This window comes from Saccostrea cucullata, unplaced genomic scaffold, assembly GCF_032062105.1.
Source record: "Saccostrea cucullata isolate Sc308-1 unplaced genomic scaffold, CSIRO_AGI_Scuc_v1 ctg344, whole genome shotgun sequence".
In the NCBI taxonomy this organism is placed as follows: Eukaryota; Metazoa; Mollusca; class Bivalvia; order Ostreida; family Ostreidae; genus Saccostrea; species Saccostrea cuccullata.
The window spans coordinates 247,102-271,892 of record NW_026933830.1 but is presented as its reverse complement, the minus strand read 5'-3'; the positions used below and the strand labels follow the sequence as shown (position 1 = coordinate 271,892).

The 24,791-nt window shown below is 35.0% G+C and overlaps 1 protein-coding gene across 3 annotated transcripts; it reads left to right on the top strand.

Moving 5' to 3' along the window:
* Positions 1–11,507: 11,507 nt before the first annotated feature.
* LOC134239403 (serine/threonine-protein kinase DCLK1-like) lies at positions 11,508–24,671 on the top strand. Of its 3 annotated transcripts, none has more exons than XM_062721577.1 (16): positions 11,508–11,613; positions 12,916–13,637; positions 14,812–14,908; positions 16,162–16,281; positions 17,940–18,025; positions 18,767–18,800; positions 20,289–20,388; positions 21,848–21,905; positions 22,626–22,745; positions 22,900–23,046; positions 23,141–23,274; positions 23,369–23,446; positions 23,569–23,665; positions 23,767–23,847; positions 24,086–24,190; positions 24,327–24,671. In XM_062721577.1, the coding sequence occupies exons 2-16, from the start codon at positions 12,939–12,941 to the stop codon at positions 24,429–24,431; spliced, it is 2,061 nt and encodes a 686-aa protein (XP_062577561.1). In that variant the 5' UTR covers positions 11,508–11,613; positions 12,916–12,938; the 3' UTR covers positions 24,432–24,671. The 3 variants fall into 3 exon arrangements, with proteins under 3 accessions (XP_062577561.1, XP_062577560.1, XP_062577559.1); XM_062721576.1 differs by lacking the exon at positions 11,508–11,613 and adding an exon at positions 12,058–12,677; XM_062721575.1 differs by lacking the exon at positions 11,508–11,613 and having other exon boundaries at positions 12,734–13,637.
* The last annotated feature ends 120 nt before the right edge of the window (positions 24,672–24,791 follow it).

Here is a 24,791-nt window from a genome sequence, read left to right as displayed (position 1 = left end):
TTTTGATTTCGATGAACGGTGTTGCCGTGGTTATTAAAAATAGAAATTTCTGTGAAATTCTTTCAAAATGCTACTCCTCCTACAGTTTTAGTCTGATTTCAATATAACTTGGCACAAAAGCATACTACACTAAGATACATAATTCTGTGTATCGGTTTTTGATTTTGATGAACGGTGTTGCCATGGTTACTAAAATAGAAATTTCTGTGAAATTCTTTCAAAATGCTACTCCTCCTACAGTTTTAGTCTGATTTCAATATAACTTGGCACAAAAGTAGACTACACTAAGATACATAATTCTGTGTATCGGTTTTTGATTTCGATGAACGGTGTTGCCGTGGTTACTAAAAATAGAAATTTCTGTGAAATTCTTTCAAAATGCTATGTCTCCTACAGTTTTGGTATGATTTCAATATAACTTGGTACAGAAGTAGACTACATTAAGGTACATAATTCTGTGTATCGGTTTTTGATTTTGTTGAACGGTGTTGCCATGGTTACTAAAAATAGAAATTTCTGTGAAATTCTTTCAAAATGCTACTCCTCCTACAGTTTTAGTCTGATTTCAATATAACTTGGCACAAAAGTAGACTACACTAAGATACATAATTCTGTGTATCGGTTTTTGATTTCGATGAACGGTGTTGCCGTGGTTACTAAAAATAGAAATTTCTGTGAAATTCTTTCAAAATGCTACTCCTCCTACAGTTTTAGTCTGATTTCAATATAACTTGGCACAAAAGTAGACTACACTAAGATACATAATTCTGTGTATCGGTTTTTGATTTCGATGAACGGTGTTGCCGTGGTTACTAAAAATAGAAATTTCTGTGAAATTCTTTCAAAATGCTACTCCTCCTACAGTTTTAGTCTGATTTCAATATAACTTGGCACACAAGTAGACTACACTAAGATACACAATTCTGTGTATCGGTTTTTGATTTCGATGAACGGTGTTCCCGTGGTTACTAAAAATAGAAATTTCTGTGAAATTCTTTCAAAATGCTACTCCAAATACAATTTTAGTTTGATTATAATATAAATGTGGCATGCAAGTAGACTGCACTAAGAACATAAAGAGACTTAATCAAGGATCATTATTCTATTTATTGCTGTTGAAAAGTTTCAATTTCCAACTGCTTAAGTACTTTTCTCTTCCTTTGCTATAAGTACAAACCAGTAGAGCTTCAGTCTCTACAGAGACTTCTGGTTAATCTCCATACTAGTAGTATAGAAACGTCAAGCTTGAGGGAAGATAACTCTCCTGTACTTAAGTTGTGGCCATGAAGTTTACCACCAGTTTATTATTAACATCTCTTTCGTTGTTATTTTAACAACATAGAGATCATACATATTATTATAACATATATACATACATGCGTGAGCATTACATATAACATATATACAAAGTGTGCTTATTAATATAATCAAATATTTAAGGTCTTCCGTTTCAGACGGAAGACCTTATAGTGATTCTACTGTTTTTTCTTATTATTATTCTTATTATTATTTTTTTCCCCAAATCTTGTCGGCAGGATTTCTCAGAGATGGCTGGACGGATTTTCCTGAAATTTTCAGGGATGATAGAGAATAAAAATACCCCGAGACGTTTTGTTCATTTTTTCAAAAATCACTTCCGGTCGTCAGATATGTCCGATTTCCGCTTTTCTCAAAAATATTTAATCCGAGTGAGATCTCAGAAACGGTAAGAGATAAAGGCACCAAACTTACAGGGATGATAGATCTTGATAAGTAGGCAAATCCAATTGGGTTAAGATTGTCCGCCGTCACTTCCGGTCGTCACAGGAAGTGTTCTTAAATATCGAAAATTTCAAATTTTCTTTTTTGAAAGTATTTTAGCATCAGATTATAGCATCTTACTCGTAGTTTCGAAATATGTCAGTCCCACCGGAAATAAAAACGACAACTTCCGGTTATTAGAGAAATACTGCATATTTTCAGTATTTTTCTTTCCCATAAATATTTTTTATAGATAAAGTTTTCGAAATGATTTTTAGATATGTTATTCAGACTGCAAATGACTACAGAAACGTCAAATATCTTTGGAAAATTCACTTCCGGTCGCGTGATTTCCTGTCCTCAAAATGAACAGTTCTTATAGCTATATCTCTGAAACGGTAAGAGATGTAGACACCAAATTTATAGGAGTGGTATATCTTGACGAAAAGGGAAAAACATATGGGTTAAGATTGTCCGCCGTCACTTCCGGTCGTCACAGGAAGTGGTAAAAAAATCGGAAATTTCATCTTTTCTTTTATGGAACGTTTATTGCATCACATTATAGCGCTTTATTTGTATTTTCAAAATATATCAGCTTCACTGGAAACAAAAACGACAACTTCCGGTTATAAGAGAAAAACTGAATAATTTGAATATTTTCTTTCCAATATATATTTTTTATAGATAAAGTGTTTGCAACTGTTTTGGATATGTTATTTCAGACTGCAAATGTCTACAGCAACATCAACTATTTTTTTTTAAATTCACTTCCGGTTGCGTGTGATTTCCTGTCCTCAAGATGAGAAATTATTATAGTTAGATCTCTGAAACAGTAAGAGATTAAGACACCAAACTTTGGCAAGTGGTATATCCTGATGAGTTAGCAATTCCATGGTTGATAAGATCGTCTGTCGTCACTTCCAGTCGTCACAGGAAGTGATCAAAGAAGTCCAAAAATTCAACTTTCCCTTATGGAAACTTTTTTTTACCACATAATAGCATCTTATTTGTAGTTTTGAAATAAGTCAGTAATACCGGAAACAAAGAAGACAACTTCCAGTTATAAGAGAAAAGCTTCATAATTTGAGTATTTTTCTTTCCAGTAAATATTTTTTTATAGATGCAGTATTTGTAATGATTTTTGGATATGTTATTAAGACTGTAACTGTCTTAAGTAACGCCAACTATCTTTAAAAAAATCACTTCCGGTTGCGTGATCTTAGGACATGTTATTTAGACTGAAATATCTAGAGTAACCTCAAATATCTTTTCAAAAATTTACTTCCGGTCACGTGATTAAATGTCCTCAAAATGAGAAGATAATATTACGAGATCTCTTAAAGTGTAACAGATCAAGACACTAAACTTATATGAATAAAAAACCATGAAGATTGGGCAACAAATACAGGGTACAATGCGTCCACCGTCACTTGCGGTCGTCACAGGAAGTGATAAAAAAAATTGAAAATGATTTTTGTACATGGTATCAAGACTATAATTGTCTAAAGTAATGTAAAGAATCTTGGTAAGTTACACCTTTGGCTGTTTGTTTTCCTGAAATCATTTAAAATATTATATGCCTTTTTAACATAGATAATAGCTCATTCATATAGATAAATAGAGGAGAACGGAAGACCTTCTTTGTTGCTGTAGCAACAAGAGTTTCTAGTTTCATATTATAATTTACAATGATGTTAACCTGGAGGTCTGACTCTCTCGTTTACAATTTTAATAAATGAACAAAGTTTACTTAATAGCCCAATATTTTTCGAAGAAAACAATTCACTAAACTTTATAACATTTGGTCTTGATAAATAATATTTCGGAATATACAATTTTCTTTCATCTTTTAACTTTTCACATGATAATATATAGTGGAATTCGTCCCCAAGATCATTTTTACATAAAAGACATATTCTATTAATTCTTTCAGTACCTTCCCATCTTCCTGTTTCAATTGGTAATATGGTTTGCTGTTCTAAATCTAGCTAAAATTTGTTTCTTATAATTACTTAAGCCGCTATCTACATAAAATTGGCATCCAAAGTGTAAATTTGTAAATAGTTTATATGTCGCACCTTTTGAAGAATCATTACAGGTTGAATTCCAATTTTGTTGAAACTGATCTAGTAATTTTTGTTTCAAACTTTTAATAAGCCAAGTTCTATTAAATAATTGATTCTGATTCCAAATATTACTATATCCACAATTGTCTAAAATTGATTTCAAATTCTTTAACCATTTAGATTCATGTCCATTATCAAATTTTGCACGGAGTAATTTATACATTAAAAAACAATATTTTGATTGTTTTCCATGTAGAATTTTTGACCAGTATGCAATAATTCTAGTTTTAATATGTATAATTAAAGGTACTCTACCTAATTCACCATAAATCATAAAATTTGGAGTACTTGGTTTTAAATGAAAAAGCATTTTACAGAATTTTAAATGTACTCTTTCTACCATTTGAACATTACCATAACCCCACACTTCACAACCATACAATAAAATTGGAACTACAATCTTGTCAAACAAATACAATTGGTCATATAGAGAAAGATGTAATTGGTTACCCTTTTTCAAAAATACCATACATAGCTTTCGTTGCTCTTTCAGTAGCATACTGTTTTGTCTTAATAAATGAGCCTGTTGTTGAGAATATGATTCCTAGATATTTAAAATGTTTAACAATTTCAATTTCTTTGTTATTGTAATGAAAAACTTTATGTGGTATACGTCCCTTTGAAAAAATCACGATTTTCGTTTTTTTCAATATTAACTTCTAACTTCCATTTTTCACAATACAATAAAAAACTGTTCAATTGATTCTGTAAATCTTCGGGTGATTCTGATAGTAAAACTGTATCATCTGCGTACAAAATAATCAGCATTTTTAGCAAAACACCAAGTTCTTTTTCAATCTCATTTGATATTGTTGAGACACCAATATTGTTATGTGCAATTAAAAAGGATTCTACATCATTCAGAAATAAAGCAAATAAAAAGGGCGATAAGTTTTCAGCTTGTCGTACCCCTATTTTGCATGGAAAGTATTCAGTTACCATATCATTAACAGCTATTCTGGATTTACTTTCAGAGTACATTTTCACTATAACTTCAAAACATTTTCCGGTAATATTATTTTGAATGAGTTTTTGCCATAATCCTATTCTCCATACATTGTCAAAAGCAGCCTTAAAATCTATAAATGCACAATATAGTTTCTTTTTCAGTAAAAAGGATAATTCGATTAACGATTGTAAAGTGAAAATATTATCTATTGTAGAATAATTTGATCTGAAACCCCCTTGATTTTCATTAAGTATATCATATTGCTCAGCATAATTATTTAATCGTTTAGCTAGGATGGATGTGAATAATTTACCCATGCAACTTAATAAAGTTATAGGTCTATAGTTTTCAGTGGCATTGTTGTTCCCCTTATTTTTATAAATAGGCAATATATCACCAACAATCCAAGCTTCAGGCAAAATTGCTGAATTAAAAACAATATCAAATAACATAACATATACAGGTAACATAATACTAGCAGAGGATTTTATGTATTCATTATAAATTTCATCACTTCCAGCACTTTTGTTATTTTTAATATTTTCAATTGCGTGTTTTATCTCATCTTCAGTTATCACTGAGTCTAGTTCATCATTATTATGTGTATTTCTAACCTCATTTGATAGAAGTTCGTCATTATTTACATCACCCTTATTTATATTTTTAAAGTAATTGTAAAATTCATCAATATTAATATCACATTTTTTGTTGTTCGGCCTTTTGTTAATTATTTTCCAATAACTTTTTGGATCCTTACTTCTCAGTTTTCTAATTTTTTTCATAATTAAATTTCTATGTTTTTTCATACTTTTATCCATGGTATTTTTATATTTACGTTCATTGACCCGTGCTTCTTCTTTTAAGATGCTTGAACGATATTTCCTAAACATTCGTTTTGATTTCCTATATTTTTTTGTGCTATTTTGCATTCTTTATCAAACCATTCTTTTCTTTTCTGTGGTGGTTTATTGTGAGTTTGGTGAGCATTAAATATTCCAAAAGTTGTGCGTGTCGAGTTAAGCAGCAGATCTGCAGTGTCTGAAAAAATTTCATTAACCAGGTTTTTATTTAAATCATTGATATCAATATTGCTCAAGTTATTTTTTAATGTTCTTAGGACATTTAAATCAATATTTTGACAAAATTCTTCTGTTTTTAGCTCACCTGAGCCGAAGGCTCAAGTGAGCTTTTCTGATCAAAATTTGTCCGTTGTCTGTCGTCGTAGTCGTTGTCGTCGTAGTCGTCGTAGTCGTTGTTGTCGTTGTAAACTTTTCACATTTTCATCTTCTTCTCAAGAACCGCTGGGCCAATTTCAACCAAACTTGCCACAAAGTATCCTTGGGTAAAGGGGATTCAAGTTTGTTCAAATGAAGAGCCACGCCCTTTTCCAAGGGGAGATAATCATGAATAAGAGAAAAATTATTGGCATTTTTAAAAAATCTTCTTCTCAAGAACCACTGGGCCAGGAAAGATGAAACTCATGTGGAATCATCCTCAGGTAGTGTAGATTCAAATTTGTTCAAGTCATGACCCCCGGGGGTAGGGCGGGGCCAAAATGGCTGATCAGAGTTTTACATAGGAATATATAAGAAAAATCTTTAAAAATCTTCTTCTCAAGAACCACTGGGCCAGGAAAGATGAAACTCATGTGGAATCATCCTCAGGTAGTGTAGATTCAAATTTGTTCAAGTCATGACCCCCGGGCGTAGGGCGGGGCCAAAATGGCCGATCAAAGTTTTACATAGGAATATATAGGAAAAATTTTTAAAAATCTTCTTTTTAAGAACCACTTGACCAGGAAAGATGAAACTCCTGTGGAATCATCCTCAGGTAGTGTAGATTCAAGTTTGTTCAAGTCATGACCCCCGGGGGTAGGGCGGGCCAAAATGGCCGATCAAAGTTTTACATAGGAATATATAGGAAAAATCTTTAAAAATCTTCTTCTCAAGAACCACTGGGCCAAGAAACATGAAACTCATGTGGAATCATCCTCAGGTAGTGTAGATTCAAGTTTGTTCAAGTCATGACCCCCCGGGGTAGGGCGGGGCCAAAATGGCCGATCAAAGTTTTACATATGAATATAATTTAATTTTGCTTGTATTCTTGCCTCTCATTGGTTGATTTCCAAAAAGGAACGCATAACATTTTGTATAATCTGGTTTGGTATGGGGACACACCCCCTTGACAACCAGCATAATCATCTGTATCCATCAATCCCCTCATTTCCAGTCCTTGGGATTCACGGAAAATTCCAGATTTAATGAATGTACCTTTAATTTCAAACAGTTACTCGATCTTACCTCATGTAAACAAGCATCATGGCAGCTAGATCTATGTATCTGTTTTTACCTCCCCTCGCTTCCCATCACTTCCGTTACTACGGTTGTATTATTGCGCGGTAAATTTGAACTCATAAAAACAACACAATTTTACATCCCCAGTTGAATAATTATTTTAAAATTAAATTATAAGGAATGACTCTAATTCTTGGCCAAATTATCGAGTATAATATGGTTTGGGTCAGTTTACGCTTTTTTATAATCAGTTTACGCTTTTTTATAATCCGCTTCGCGGATTATAAAGCGTAAACTGACCCAAACCATATTATACTCGATAATTTGGCCAAGAATTGGAGTCATTCCTTAAATATAAGAAAAATCTTTAAAAATCTTCTTCTCAAGAACCACTGGGCCAGGAAAGATGAAACTCATGTGGAATCATCTTCAGGTAGTGTAGATTCAAGTTTGTTCAAGTCATGACCCCCCGGGGTAGGGCGGGGCCAAAATGGCCGATCAAAGTTTTAACATAGGAATATATAAGAAAAATCTTTAAAAATCTTCTTCTCAAGAACCACTGGGCCAGGAAAGATGAAACTCATGTGGAATCATCCTTAGGTAGTGTAGATTCAAGTTTGTTCAAATCATGACCCCCGGGGGTAGGGCGGGGCCAAAATGGCCGATCAAAGTTTTACATAGGAATATATAGGAAAAATCTTTAAAAATCTTCTTATCAAGAACCACTGTGCCAGGAAAGTTGAAAATCATGTGGAATCATCCTCAGGAAGTGTAGATTCAAATTTGTTCAAGTCATGACCCCCGGGGGTAGGGCGGGGCCAAAATGGCCGATCAAAGTTTTACATAGGAATATATAGGAAAAATCTAAAAAAATCTTCTTCTCAGGAAACATTGAATCAGGAAAGATGACAGTAATGTGAAATTATCCTCAGGTAATGTACATTCAAGTTTGTTCAAGTCATGACCCCTGGGGGTTAGTGTGTGGCCAAAATGGCCGACCAAAGTTTTACATAGAAATATATAGGGAAACTTTTTAAAATCTTCTTTTCAAGCACTTCAAAGCCATGATTAGTAATATTTATATGGAATCATCCTCAGGTAATGTAGATTCTAGTTCGTTCAAATTATGATCCCCTTGGGGGTTAAAATTCAAGCCCTCCCCCCCCCCCTCCCACAATTAAGTTAACTTACAGTTCTGATCTGATATGTGTTTTTTCCTAGCTGATGTGCTCAGGTGAGCGCTGTGGCCCCTGGGCCTCTTGTTTCATTACCCCATGGTTTTATTTTCTGACATGAAAAATTATTTTTATTTTTCTTTCTTTCTTCTTTAGTTTGGCAGTTATCATTTGAGGTATATGAGTTAGCACTTTATCTGTCTTATTATACCCCCCGCTTGAAAAGTGGGGGTATATAGTAATCGGTATTTCCGTCCGTCCGTCCGTCCGTCCGTCTGTACGTCCGTCCGTCCGTCTGTTACGCTTTGGGGTACCCATCTCTTATTCGCAACTCCTCTCATACCACTGAATGAAATTTGATGAAACTTTCACAGAATCTTTATTACATATTGCCATTGTGCACCTCCTATTTCACTTTTTGATCCGACAGATATTTTGGGTTTCCCGGCCACAGGAAAAGATGGACTATTTCACCAGTTATAACCATATGGGAGGCGGGGGGTATCATTTAGTGAGCTCATCGCTCACAGTACCTCTAGTTTCACAAAGTAATGGCATATGGATATCAGAATATAACCTATTGAATTCTAGTACAGAAAAATTTTGCACATGCTTCAAAAATTCAACACTACATATACAATAATCGACCACACTTGATTTTGTTGTAGTAAATTTACCTTCTTCTAATCTTCCATTCAATAAATACATATTGTTATTTTTTACAAAAAAATTTAATAAATTGTTTCCAAAATTATTCTTTGTTTTATCTAATGATTTTCGTTTCCTTGGTACATTTATCTTTTGTAATTCAAATACATTTGAGAGACAGTCTAAACTGGGATCATCTAACTCAAATTCTTGATTTGATATGTCATCTGGTTCAATAAAATCATCTCTATCAGAAGTTCTTGCATTAAAATCTCCAATTAGGCATATATGACTAAATTCACTCTGTAAATTCAAAAATTCAAGTTCAATTTCTTCAAAAGCTTTTTGGTTTTTTCACTGTGGCCTGATAGAAAACATCTATGTCATTCAGATGGTGTCCTCAGGCAAGCTATTTCAACAATAGCCAGATAGTTAGAAAGAGCACCTGCATTGTGTTGAGGGCATCAGGGTTTGAGTTCTTATTTGGATTGTGACACTTTCCCTCGCAGGGAGAAGCTGAGAGTGATATCTTTGAGAGCGTGGTCAAAGAAGATCGTGTTGATCAGAGCATTTATTTCTTCAGTGGCCAGATAGGTCACTTGATGGAACACTTGCCTAGAGTTAGGGTCCTTGACCAGATTGGTACATTGAATGGATCACCTGCATGGAGTTAAGGGCTTTGGGTCAGATAAGTCATTAGATGGAGCATTTGTATGGAGTAAAGGGCCCTGGACCAGTAAGGTCTCTTGATTGAGAACCAGCCTAGGGTTAAGGGCCCAGGACCAGACATGTCTGTTAATGGAGCACCTGCCCGGAATTAAGGGCACTGGACCAGATAGGTCATTTGATTGAGCGCCTGCCGAAGTTAACTCAGAATTATTCAGTTCATGGTCCCAAGGGGTAAGCTGAGCCTCTGTACGGATTATATAGGGAAGATTCTTAAAACTTTTCAAGAACAGGAAGGCAGTGATGAATCATATTTGAAGGTCGAGTGGTGTAAATTTATTAAGGGCGGGGCAAAAAATGTAACATTGAATACAAGAACATTGGGGAAAATCTTATGCAGAGCAGGGCCAAAGATACTCAGGTGAGCGTTGTGGCCCATGGGTCTCTTGTTTGTGAAATCTAATTATTTACGGACCCAAGTTATGTATAAATGGCGGATATTTTAATATTGTTCAAATCCTGATAAAGTTCCCCTTGTCTAAACAGACAGACATTGGACACTTTAACCCTCAAAAGTGCAATATGACTCGATCATGTGACGTTGCTGTTCATGGGCATCTTGTGGACTACTGAAAAATGAATTGCGATAAAACCTATATTCTCACGATTCATTGGAACGCAGAATAGTTTCTCTTGTAAATGCTAAATTTGATTACCGATAAATCCATACAAAACCCAATTTAGTCGGTGTTATAAGAAGAAAAGTAAATAAGATAATGATGTGGAACGAGCCAAGTAATGAGCTTCGTCAGTGTATATAGACAAGGAAAGAAAACGAAATTAATTTATTATACCCCCCGCAAACGAAGTTTGGGGGGGTATATAGGAATCACCTTGTCCGTCTGTCTGTCTGTCTGTCCGTCTGTCTGTGCAATCGTGTCCGGTCCATATCTTTCTTACAGAGGGACAATAGAATCTATTACTCCACATAAAGATTGCCCATGACCTAAGGGTGTGTCATGACCTTGACCCAAGGTCATTTGGGGAACTTCAAGGTCACTGGAAGAAAAATTTCATAATTCGTGTCCGGTCCATATCTTTCTTATGAATAAACTTGGTAGGTTCTCATTTCACACAGACTGCCCATGACCCAAGGGTGTGTCTTGACCTTGACCCAAGGTCATTTGGGGAACTTCAAGGTCACTGGAAGAAAAATTTCATAATTCGTGTCCGGTCCATATCTTTCTTATGAATAAACTTGGTAGGTTCTCATTTCACACAAAGATTGCCCATGACCCAAGGGTGTGTCATGACCTTGACCCAAGGTCATTTGGGGAATTTCAAGGTCACTGGAAGAAAAATTTCATAATCCATGTTTGATACATTTCTTTATTATGGAAAAACTTACTTCTGAAAAAACCCAGCGGGGGGTATTTTGTCACGTTTGGACAGTTCTAGTTAAACTAAGTAAATGATCTTTGACTACAAACCAGTACATGTATACATAGATGCAACTGTTTGTCGTAAGCCGTGGGTTTCCAACGGTGATGCAAGGACACAAAATGAACCATGCAAGGTCTAAGCTACAGATAAATTAGACGTTTTCTTGAGATTTTTAAAACAATATTAGGTAATCCAACACTCAGAAAATATTTTTTTTACTTTATTTTGAAATAAGGAAATTTGACTTGTTATGAAAATGCATTTTAAAAATGGTCCACAAAAGTAAAATATCTCTATCAATTGTTAAATTGGAACCAATTTGATAGAAACACATGTTGGTGTGTCATAAATTAAACTTTGTTATTGATTGATAATTTAATCCAGAGCTGACAGATGAAGAATTTTTCCGTTACCAATACGGATTTCTCCCGCCATCAATTCCACCTCTGCAGCAAAAATATTAATTTATGCAAAGAACATGTTGTCTCGTATTGGACTCGGCTGTCTGAGGCTGCAGTGAACAAAGAGAGAGAGACGAACCCTTGTGGACATTTAGACACCGCTATAGAAAGGTAAGGACTTCACAGGTTATTTAAAACCTAAAACCTTCAGATTTTAATTTCAGCGATAAAAAGCCATTGACTTCATATTAAATATGAAGCAATCGGATCATTAGGGATTAAGGACAGATTTGTTTTTTGGTGTAAATTAGCATAGCGCTCCTGTTGGAGTCGTTATAGAAGTTAAGGCATTATAAAGTCAGAATAGGGTGACATACAAACGTCAAAAACAAACGTCGTCAAGTCATCAGGCCAGGAATAAAACATGAGAGACAAGGGTAGGTGTATTCATTTACTTATATTTCATTATATACTTTATTTACCAATAAAGACATTAACAGTATTGGACCTTTAACAAATTTATCTACATTGACAAATAAGCGGACAATAATATTGGTACTGTCTATTCGATTTAAACTTCACATAGATATCATCAATGCAGTATCGAGGTTTGATTTAGGAATATGTACCTGATGTATGCAATCCTTTTATTAGGGAACAAATACCGCCGATTCTATCTACCAGATGAATGCTCAAAACAATACTAGATTCCAGCGATAGGCGCCCTTTGTTATACAAGCTTCATTGGTCTTTAGTGTTTTGGAGTATCTGTATTTTGCCGTGAGATTGGAATATTCCTCATTCTATTGTACTCCTTGGTTAACGGATTATTAAGCGACCCGTGACGTGTAGATGTGTCTATGACGCTAAATGACCCCCCTTGCTTGGACCCTCCCGACCCCCAAAACAAAACCCAGCACGTGCAACCAAAGAGATACGAACCGATTCTTCAGAAATTTAACAATTCTATCTCCCTCAGTTATTATTTCAGACCAAACACGGCGGAAAATTAGCCACATTTTGTTTATGTCAATAATGTTTTGGAGTTTGGAGTTTTAAATTGTTAAAGTTTTGACACTTTGGTCAATCCATTGCCTTATCATTTTATAATTGTTTACGAGTGCCGGGTTTTCCTGTTATGATTTATCCAAAGACGGCGAAATTCAACATTTGATATTCAATTAAAGTGTTTAAGAGGCTTTTATGAATGCTCTAGAGATGGTAATGAAGTATAGGTACGTATATTCATAAGCCAAGGAGAAGATAGGTAGGTTAAAAGACAAACACCGAACAGTTGAAATAACACGAATATCCAATCATTTGAACTATTGGTTCAATATTAAACCTGCAATATGGGAGTTTAAATTCGCTCTTTAGTGGAGGGAAATGGCAGTTTGATTGGAATACCTACCTTTATACTTATGTAATGTAACGTTTGATCGTAGTGAAATGGAATGGTTTTCTCTTTTGAAGATTTGACCGTGGAAACGGCGGTCATGGAGAATGGATTATATGAGGAACACTTCGCGTCTGACGAGCGATTCGGAGGCGTCAGGTACTCCAAAAGGAGCGGAGGGCGCACCAGCCCGAGCCACAGCGCCCACGGGAACCTGTTCCGCCACAGTCTGATGAAACATACAGACGACAAACGCGCCAGGAAGGTGCGCTTCTACAGAAATGGCGACCGATTCTTCAAGGGAATCGTGTACGCTGTCTCCGCCGAGAGGTTTCGGACGTTCGAATCTCTGATGGCGGAACTGACGACGAGTCCAGTGTGTGACAAGAATATTCTACCAAACGGCGTCAGGTACATCTACTCAGCGGAGAACGGTCACAAGATTCACTCCCTGGATGAACTAGAAGAGGGCGAGAGTTATGTCTGTGCCTCAACGGATGTGTTCAAAAATCTGGATTACACGTGCATGCAAGGTCCGCATTGGAACGTTAACAACAAGGCCCGGGAGAGCGGGCCGTTATTAGGGCGACTTCAGGGGGCAGAGAGCGATTACAAAGATTACGTTAAACCCAAGCTAGTGACGGTTATACGGAATGGACCGAAGCCTCGGAAGGCGGTCAGGGTGTTACTGAACAAGAAGACTGCTCATTCCTTTGACCAGGTACTGGCAGACATTACAGAGGCCATAAAACTGGACTCCGGGGCCGTCCGGAAAATCTTCACTCTGGATGGCAGACAGGTAAGATGGTGTAGAGTGAGTACTGTTTTGTCGGCCTGTACTTACCGGTACCGACTAAAGTTCTAAACTGAAGATTACATTTTAAAGCGAATAACACAGTATCTAACAATAAAAAAAAGATTATAAAAATTTATCGATTACCAGTAACTTTCGGTATTATTGAAATACTAGTTCCTCATTTATTGTACAAAACGATGTCATGATGTTACCTAAACGAGATACAATACTACTTCTTTGAAGACTTGTTAGTCCAACATGTCCAAGACATACAATTTTAGCATTAAAAATTTTAATATCTTATCGTGTGCATAATCACGAGCACGTGTCACTGCGATAGAGAGTGGAGATTCTATTGATTGTCTAAGAGAAATGGCAATCAACTCGTAATTCAAGGAATCAAAGAATAGCATCTCGCGCAATTACGCGAATTGATTTCTTGCAATGAACACGTTTCATTAAGGCATGTCAACAATTAAATTATTAGCAATGGGCATGTCATCGATTAGTGAATAATGCCCAGTAGGTGTGTGTATGAAATTATAATCCATCTGTTTACTTGTCAAAATTAATAATCACCGGTTAAATGAACGGACACGCTGTGAAGTATTTGGTTAATCCGATCAAGGGGCATTTCTGCATTCAGAAGCCCCGTGTCAACATGAGGTATACGTATATTGCTGTGTAAACTTTAAACAAAATATACACAGGGTTTAAAGTGATCAATAAATTTTCTGATGTAAATATTGAACAATCGCGTTACAGTTAGAGGGTTCTATCACTGTCAGAAAGGGACAAATTAGAAACCAAATGCAGTTGTCAGATATCGGGGTAAAACACATCGGTCTAGGTACTTTTCAGTCATTAGTCGCTCCACCGAGGAAATCCCCCCGAGTAGAGTACATCATCAAATATTTAGAAAGGCCAACTCCATTCTGTCCCATGGTTTACATCAAAATGTGTAATCGATTTATTTACATAAAATTGCACATTTTCAAATGAGGACCCCCTTCTCTCTCTCAGTCTCTCTGGTTTTTAAGTTTCCAAATGTCAATATTAAACAAAATTAATGAAATAAAGTATAGACAAAAATCAGAAAAAAAAATCGCGTGTTTGTTGCTATTGTTCTGTTTTACAATTTTGTTGATGTTTATTTGTTTGTTGCTCTGATTTTCAGGTGTCCTCGTTGAGGGACTTTTTCGGGGAGGATTCAGTGTTCATTGCTTACGGTCAGGAGAAACTCAGTCAGGATGATTTCGATCTGGATGACAATGGTAAGTCACTTTGTACGTGTGTCTGTATTACGCATGCAAATGTATATAAATAAATCAGTCACTTTGTTTGATACATGTACTTCAATAAGAAACATGAGTAAGACCTCGATGACAGAAGCCTGTGTATGACCGCAGTATTGTTGTCGATGAAGCCGCTCGAGGGACCCCGCTGTAGCCTTTTTGTATCATCACTGAGTCATTTCATGCCACTTTGTCTGGGCACTAGAGAGAAAGTATCGCCAGGAATATTTTCAAGAGCAGAATGACTGGCGATCAATAGATTTAGTCATTCAGAGCTTACAAATCGTTTCTTCATAATCAGACACGGCAATATTTCTGAACAGATTCTTGATTATTGCTCTTCCTGAAAATTCTTTTATTATAGCAAAATAGATTTTAGTGCTTTTAGTTTAATATGTACAATTTGTAGAGAGAACATTAAAGATTAAAAATAACTCGGCGTGGTATAAAGAGGCAAACTAAGGCTGTAACTTGAAACAAACTCATCAAAAAGTCCTCGTATTTCATGACTTTTTGGACAGATGAAGATTGTTACATCCGGGCATCAAATCAGCAGCAGCAACAGCTTCAACAGGAACTTGATATATACATGTATTTTCTTCTACGTAATTTGATCCTGGATTGTTACTGATGAAACTGAAGAATTTTGGTCTGGTCTACCTATAGCTTCCCTCTCTACATTTATCTAAATATACGTCTTTTGTCTTTATTAAATTACTGACAGTTCCCCACTCTCGGGTAATCGCAATCGAAAATACCAATATTTTCAGAGAATATTGTAAGCTGAGGCTTTTTGTCAAAAAAGATTGTAAACTACTTTAGTTTGTTTTATTTTCTGCTCTTTATAGACTCCTGCCGTACGAAACTCTTAAATCAAGTGTCTAACGAGTATCAAATTGGCCTCATGTTGAATTTAGGTTTAATTTTTAATGCATGGTCTGGTTTTCTGCAAATTTAATTACCCCATATAAAACCGAAACAAGCCCTTAGATAAGATTGATCGTCGCACCGATTTTAGAAATCAAGCAATTCTCTGTGTTTCCTAATGCCTTCTGGTCTCTGATTCCGTGATTCATGTACGGAAAGTTACGTAATGTGGAAATTATCGAGCTGTAGTTTGTTTTCCGGGAGAACTAGGCTCTTAATCACCTTAATTCATCTGCCATCTGAGGACAAACCCGTTCTGTTTGAGGTAGGCATCACACGATTGATTTTATGTCTGTTCTTTGCAGAGGTTAAACTGGTGTCGCCGTACAAACCAATTCCTTTCACAGAAAGGGTGACCTTGAGGTCAGCGAAAACGTCACGTCCGGCGAGCAAGCTCTCCCTTTCAAACCGCAGTTTGAACGAAGGTAATGACTTCCTGGAACATATTTTCGTTTTCAAATCCCAAAATCAAATCTGTTGTATCAAGTATTTTTATCAATCATATATGCACATACAATGATACTGAATTCAAGCACACGCACATATATAACTTAGGTAACAATCCTGGTCTCGGCACCAGAAAAAAACTGTGCAATTCCTGTTTTTGGAATGCGATTTTTGAAGAATTAAAGTTTATCATATCAGTTTTTTTCTGAATTTCTTTAAATTGCATTTAAAAGAATTATTTTAATTATCTAAGCGACTTGAGGGGAAAAATACAAACATTGCACCGTAGAATTTATCGAGACGAATCTTTCCGTAGGGAAAATGATTGCTGTATTTTTGATTATGTGATAAAGTGTGAAATATACTGGCCTCTTTTCATGAAAAGATCTCTTCGCTTAAAATGCAGAATAGTTAGATAAGACGATGGTATGAATTCTTTATGCGTATATTAAAAGGTTTTGTTTTCATACATAGTTGGTTATTTTAGATATGTTTAAATGCTTAATTCAATCTAGCGCCTCTACTTCTCACATTAGTGTTCTTGACAAATAAGACATTCTCACGTAGCTGTTTAGATGTTTAAGCAAAATGCCTCTTTTTATTTATTTGTTCTTTATAATCAACATCCTTTAGAGGATTTTAAAAGCCCTATCTATTACATGTCTATATTCATTCGATTTCATTAAATATTCTATTTCTTCTGAGGTGTTTACGGAGTTACGTGGAGTCGATCCCACCTGCTGCTTCTCAAGTGACTGTTAAAAAAGATGTATAGTTTGTATACAAACTATAATCAAGCTATAATCAAATACTCAGACCTAGGCGGTGTGTTGATGCCTTAGCTAACAAACCAAAGCAAGCACCTTAACTTAAGTGTTTGAAATGAGAAGGTCTAATGTACTTAACACAACAGTTCACTTCTTGTAATATTACATTTATATGAATTATGTCTAAGTCAGCGACTAAAGCACTCCTTTTTTACTATTTCTGAACAATATGCTCCTAAGTTTTTTTTTCAATCATTTCGTTAAATAATTAATTTACTCCTGACAGACTCTACGAAAGCGTTACGGTTTTAAGGTGTACTTGACAAATGTGTAATTTAAAACAACTTATCGATAGTTTTTATTTAAAAACCCAATATTTTAATGTTCGCCCTTAGAGTGTTTGGAGATTTTATATATTACATATTTTCCAGTTCCAATTAATACTAGCGTATTATTTTTGTCATAAGATGTCATGTCTAAACGTCCAATCAATACTAGCGTATTATTTTTGTCATAAGATGTCATTTCTAAACGTCCAATCAATACTAGCGTATTATTTTTGTCATAAGATGTCATGTTTAAATGTCCAATCAACACTAGCGTATTATTTTTGTCACTAGATGTCATGTCTAAACGTCCCAATCAACACCAAAGTTTTATTTTCGTCATTAAATGTCATGTCTAAACGTCCCAATCAATGTTAGCGTTTTATTTTTGTCATTAGATGTCATGTCTAAACGTCCCAATCAATACTAGCGTATTATTTTTGTCATTAGATGTCATGTCTAAGCGTCCAATCAATAGCAGCGTTTTATTTTTTGTCATTAGATGTCACCCAATCAATACTAGCGTTTAATTTTTGTCAATAGATGTCATGTCTAAACGTTCACCCACGGGATCGAAGTCCCCCATGTCGTCCCCCAGAACTGGCAGAAAACTCCGCGCCGTGTCCGCGGTAAGTCTTACAAAAATATAATTATATCAATTTTTCTGGCCATGAATTTATTTTTAAATTTTGTAAATCATTAAAAACTACCTAAATTCCGTACGTTCTGTTTTATATGGCATATTATCTTGTTATGATATATATATTGTCTGGTTAATATTTTGAGATTTATATTAAGGAAGACAATAAATACATGCATTATTTTTACATATACTCAGTCATATTATATAAATATTACATGTAGTTGAGTGTTACATTGAAAATTTTCACCCCAAGAAAACCATTGTCAACCGAGGCGCAGCCGAGGTTGACAATGGTTTTCGAGGGGTGAACATTTTCAATGTTACACCTAACTACATTCAATATTTATTACATCATACTGAATGTTTTATACAAATACATATAACAGTGAACCGTGCGCGCATAAATTCTGCGCAGTCGCTATTTTTTGGAATATCACCCGTCCTCAAGCAATGTTGACTGTTGCTACGCTGGACACACATTATTCAGCGGGTAATAGTATTTTTTAACAAATGTTTATCGATATATATATATATATATATATATAATATATATATTATATATATATATATATATATATATATATATACAATATATATATATATGTAACATGCTATGTATACGTTTTACATGTTATGTGAACGGACATGTATTAGATGCTATTTGAGGGTTTCACGTGGTATGTGAACGTATTAAATATCTTTTTTTCACTTTCATCACTGAATGCAGCCAAAGTACAGAAATACCAACGGGGAGATGCTTGGTAAGAGAACATCTTAGTTCTGAAGCTGAATTTACATTTCAATGTCACTCTACAAAAACGGAACTGAATTAGCAAGCAGATGATTCATATAATGTTATGCAAAGATATAGAGTAACACTGCAGTCGTGAATGGATCAATATTTAATATAAATATCAAAAAATGAATCTCAGGAGTTGTGAATCAAAAAATATGGTATTTAATTCCATATTTAGCTGCTGCCAATGGACAAATGTGTTAAAATTCTTTGTTGTTTTTAAAAATGTTTTTTAACTTGAGCAATAAATGTTTTGTAACATGAGCCATGTCTATAAAAATTTAGAAAAAGACGTAATAAATAAGCTTTATGATGGTCGTACCCTTTTTTATGTGGATACCTCCATTCATAAATTAAAAGGAAACTATCTCGTTAAGGCAGGTCCATACTTTTACGGATCCGGTTTTAATTTTACACACCAATATGAAATTTTGATTACCCTTGTCTATTGAAAAAAAATCTTGTGTGATGATTGAAAATAATGTAGCAAGTATACATTTGTTTATTATAGTGTCATTGTGCACACAAAGCATTTAATATACATTATTTATAGGAATAACCACTTTGCACTATGCCCATAGGATCTATATGTAATTTAGTACATACCCAGACAGAGAATTCTTAATTGCCTTTATGGACCAATAGCTTTTAATATTTTTTTAAACAAACTAACTTGAGATCTATTTATCTTTAATTTTTAGCATATATCATCTTTTTAAATTTACTTTTTTTATAAGTTTTGCAATGAACGATTGAAAATAGATAATCCAAAAATGGGGGTATAGGTGTTCAAAAGGCTGTTTTGTAAAATTTTTCTGGTCAATCATAATAGAGTATGTTTTTTAGCTAACCTAAGATATAATTCTAAATAATTGTAAAGAAAAAATAGCATATAAACATATAAGATTTTGAGGAATATTTAAAATAAAGATATTTTGAGCTTTTTCTCTGAAAGATTTTGACAGAATCAACATCAATTTTTTAGTGTTTTCAAATAGAAATTTCAAATATTTTCTTGAAAAATGAATATTTATGATTTTCCTTAGTTTTAACAATAATTGGATGTGATTTGGTACATTGCTAAATAAAATATGATGTTACAGTTCTATATGTTGAATGTTGGCTGTTGAAGTTTTAGAGGTATATACTCCAAGACATGTTGCATGAAAATTAACCTGCAAAGATAAGTTTTTTATGGGTGGTTTTTTTAGATTATGACTTATTCAAGATTTTCAAATCGAAAAATAAACACTTTGACAGAAAATTCTGAAAGTATGGACTTACCTTAAATGAAGAGCATCGTTATATAAACAAATTTATTTAACTATTTAATGTTAGTAAGGAATATCATTGAATTTTAGATTATTCACTTTTAATGACTTTTTAAATTTTTGTATAAGGTTTATTTATTTTATCAACCTAAAAAAATTATATTTAAAATAATCCCCCTTAGATGAGTCAGAGAATGGTCCGGCAGCCCTAAGAGCCAAGTATGACGTAGGACGGGTGATCGGGGAGGGAAACTTTGCCGTGGTCAAAGAATGTCAGGACAGGTGAGTAACAAAAGGGTAGGACATACAGGAACAAATGTACAGGTGGTCAATTTCACCTGACAATTCCCTGACCGTCTACCTGTTCTCAAGTTTTATCGCCATACCGCCAACCCCAGCTTCACTTTCCAAACTTTCCGTTTTAAAATCATTATAAGACCTTGTTTACGGAGAGGAATCAATCGGCTTCTTATATTAAAATAAAACAAGATGTGTTTGTGAAACACTGATGCCCCCGTATGGCAACATAACAAAGATTAAACTTTTCTTAAATGAAAATTATATTAACTGGTACCAAAAGTAGGGTATTCTCACTGGAAAACAATTGTGAAAATTGAAAGCAGGCCGATGTTTAAGATTTTTCAATAAGTACAAAAATCTCCAAGGTCAAGGTAATTGGTATCCAATGAAAGGTCTTGCCACATAGAATATTTATGTAGAGTATGGAAGCCCTAGCCCTCACCGTTCAGAAGTTATGGCAAAGGTTAATTTTTTTTTAAAGTAGGTCAACTCCAAGGTCAAAGGGTCAAAGTTCTTGTTATCAAATGAAAGGTCTTGTCACAAGGATTAAATATGTAAAATATGAAAGCACTAGCCCTATCCCTTTAAAAGTTATGGTTAAGGTTGGTTTTTTAAAGTAGGTCAAACTCAAAGGTCAAGGTCAAAGGGTCAAAGTGCTTGATATTCAATGAAGGGTCTTTTCACAAGGATTACATATATGAAGTATGAAATCCCTTCTCTTACCGTTCAAAAGTTATGGCCAAGGTTAAAGTTTACTCACAGGTACAGAAATCTACAAGGTCTACAAGGTCATGGTCAAAAGGTCAAGGTTGTTCTTATCCAATGAAAGATCTTTCAACAAATAATACATGTTTGAAGTATAAATGTCCTGGTGTCTACTGTTCAAAAGATATAGCCAAAGAAAAATTTTAAAATTTTCATGTAAAAGTAGGTCAAACTCCAAGGTCAAGGTCAAAAGGTCAAATTTGGTGGTACCCAAAGAAAGGTCTTGTCACAAGGAATACATGTGTAAAATATGAAAGTCATGGCTCCACTAAATCAAAAGTTATGGGCAAGTTTTTGCAGACAAACAGACAGACTGACAGACAGCTAGACAGACAGACGGATGGACACGACAAAAACTATATACCCCCGAAACTTCGTTTACGGGGGCATAAAAAATTAAATCTGAATTGATTTGACTTTATTGTATCAACATCTTCACCCACCGTCGCACAATTATTTTTTCATGTTTACTCAAGTTTTTAACAAAGAAATCACATTAACTTCTGTTAACAGTCTCATACACTGCCCTTTTTGTAAAGGGATCATATTAATTGTGTTTCCAGCCCACTGACATTTACAGATGGGTTCGGGGATTCCATTTATAGCACAGTCTACATATTTCTTCCCCACCAATCTCTGCTCGACTTCTATTATCCGTTATTGATTTTAATTCCAGGAGCACAAGAAAGAAGTATGCACTGAAGAAAATTGACAAGCAAAGATGTAAAGGCAAGGTACGGACTTAACCCTTGTGTAATTTAAAAATATATTTGAAACTTAATCGATAATTTTAATGATTGGAACCAAATAGAAGATTCCGAATTCATATTAAAATAGACACTTCATATAAATTAAAGCTGGGCTATTATATAGTCGTGAATTAAACCAAACAATGCTGTGACTGCTACAAAGGTCTTATTGTATCAACCCAAAAGTGGCCAGGCATATATATATATATACTCAAACAAAAAATAATGTGGCCACGAGATTTTGATTGTTGTAAGGGAGATGTGCGAAGCATTCTGACTCTATCCATAGATTTTTAGCTGTATTTAGGTGCGTGGGTGTGTATACTGATGAGTAACATTCTACCATGAAGTTTTTTACTGCTTTCGACAAAAAGTCGTCATCGAATTCACTAACAGTCCCTATATGCCAGTTTCTATTGTGCAGAATTTTCAATTCTGTTTCTTTGAAGAAGAATTATAAGCATGTTTAGTGATAGATTTACGGTCGTAAAACCTATAAAGACATGAACATTTGTTTATAAAGTTTAAACCTCACCTAGATAGAGCTTTTTTGATGTAGATTAACACATTTAATGTCAATCAGTCTTTAACATATACATGTAATTTGCGAAAATAAAATGATACCAACATTTAAGAACTTGAAAATAGTTATCTGTCCAATAAACATATACACATGAATGAAGATTTGTATTTCTCTAACCTCAGGAGCACATAATAGAGAACGAAGTATCGATACTGAGACAAGTAGACCACCCTAACATCATCCTACTGATCGAGGAATTCGATACCAGAGACAGTCTGTATCTAGTCATGGAGTTCGTCAAGGTGCGTACACTGACTTATCAGGGTCTGCTACTCCGTACTGGGTGAGGATCTCTCAAACTGAGCAATAATTTTGAATTTTCGCGCATTAAGGGCCATAATCCAGATTTAAAAAAGAGTTTATACAATATTAAATAACCTATTTTATGTAATTTAGGGAGGTGACTTATTTGATGACATAGCCTTATCTACTAAGTACACAGAAAGAACCGCTAGCAATATGATCAACAATCTGGCCCAGGCTCTGAAATACCTCCATAATCTACGCATCGTACACAGGGACGTCAAGCCCGAGAACCTACTGGTAAGGCTGTCATTGACTGGAAGCTGTAATGTCTCCATTTTAATCCGATTGTTCCCTCTCTCTGAGTTTATTTTTTTTCTCCGCTGTGATTCAGATAATCGACCATGCGGATGGATCCAAGTCTCTGAAGCTGGGGGACTTTGGTCTGGCCACGTACTGCGAAGATCAGCTGTTTACCGTGTGTGGTACTCCTACTTATGTGGCACCGGAAATACTATCAGAAATCGGGTACGGTGAAAAATTAAAAATAAATCTGCTTTTATCTTCCCCTTTTTTAAAATCAAATCTTGTATTTAATATAATAACCTCTACTTTCTTTCAGGTACGACTTTAAAGTCGATGTTTGGGCAGCAGGTGTTATACTGTACATCCTTTTGTGTGGATTTCCTCCTTTTGCAAGGTATGTAAATTACATACCAAACTTAAAAAAACCCTTAAAATTAAGTTTTCTAAGGACGTCTTTAGCACTCCAATCTTGAGTTCACCTCTCGTTTGTATTGGTTGTCTATCCTTTATTTCTAGCCCCCAGAATGACCAAGAGGAACTGTTTGACCAGATAGCGGAGGGGAGGTACGACTTCACCAGTCCCTACTGGGATGATGTGTCGGAGTCCGCAATGGTAAGGAGACATTTCCTTTTTATTCCAATCAGTTTAACCTCTTTTGTCGATGTTTTGATTTGTTTGTTTGAGTTCTGTGTTGACGTTTTCGTTTCTGATAGAATCTGATCAGCAATATGTTGGTGGTGGATCCAGCCGAGAGACTGTCGGCGGTCGACGTATTGGGACACCCCTGGGTCACCGTAAGCATAACTGTCATAAATCAACATCACTGAAGTTTTGATTTATTATTAAATATTACAAAAAACAGAAATTTCAAGTCTTTTTCTTTCTTGGGCTGAAAGCTTTTTGATATCCTAAATGCAACGTACGTATTGTGATACATAGAAGAAATTCGAGCTGAACATTAAAGGTTTTGGATTTATTAATGAACTCATAATGCTAATTTCAATATACAGTTTTCATTCTTTTTATTTTTAGGCTGAGACAGTCAGAGATGAAGAGCTAGCTGTGGGGGAGAATATCCGGAACTTTTCCCGCCGGGACAAACCCTCCCGGAGCCGTGCCGGGATCAGACTCGTGGCGGTAAGTATCTCTCAATATCCTTACACGAAAACCTGATTTTTCTGCAATATTTTATAGAAGATTGGAATAATGCATGAAAACAAATTTCAGATTAAAAAAAACGTTCAGTCTACTTTGAAATCTTCTTTGTTCACAGAGCACGCCTTTGGACCACCCCTCACGGTATTTCCAGGGAAGGAGGGCGGGGCTTACTGTAACTAAACACCAATCAAATACAGAGGAAGATGACGAAATCTTCTGACATAACCAATACTACCGCAAGACGCATTCATAAGTGGCTATTTCCTAATTTGCATTTATAACATGATCAACATGAATGTAAGAGTTATCATAGACATGTTATTTATTGAGTTTGCCTCGCTTTGATGAGTTGATGTCACGTGAATTAATTTACTTGATGGTGCTTTGAGTGGAGGTCATGCTACCTGCTTAGATGAACAGTATTTCATATTAATGTAAAAAAAATAAATGGTTGAAAAACTCCAGTGTTTTATTTCTATTATTACAACATTTAAAAAGTTTGTACAAAAAAGGAAATAGTAATATCACACCTCTCGCATCTGGAAAAAAAAATTACGTTTCAAATTCATCAAGGTTTCTG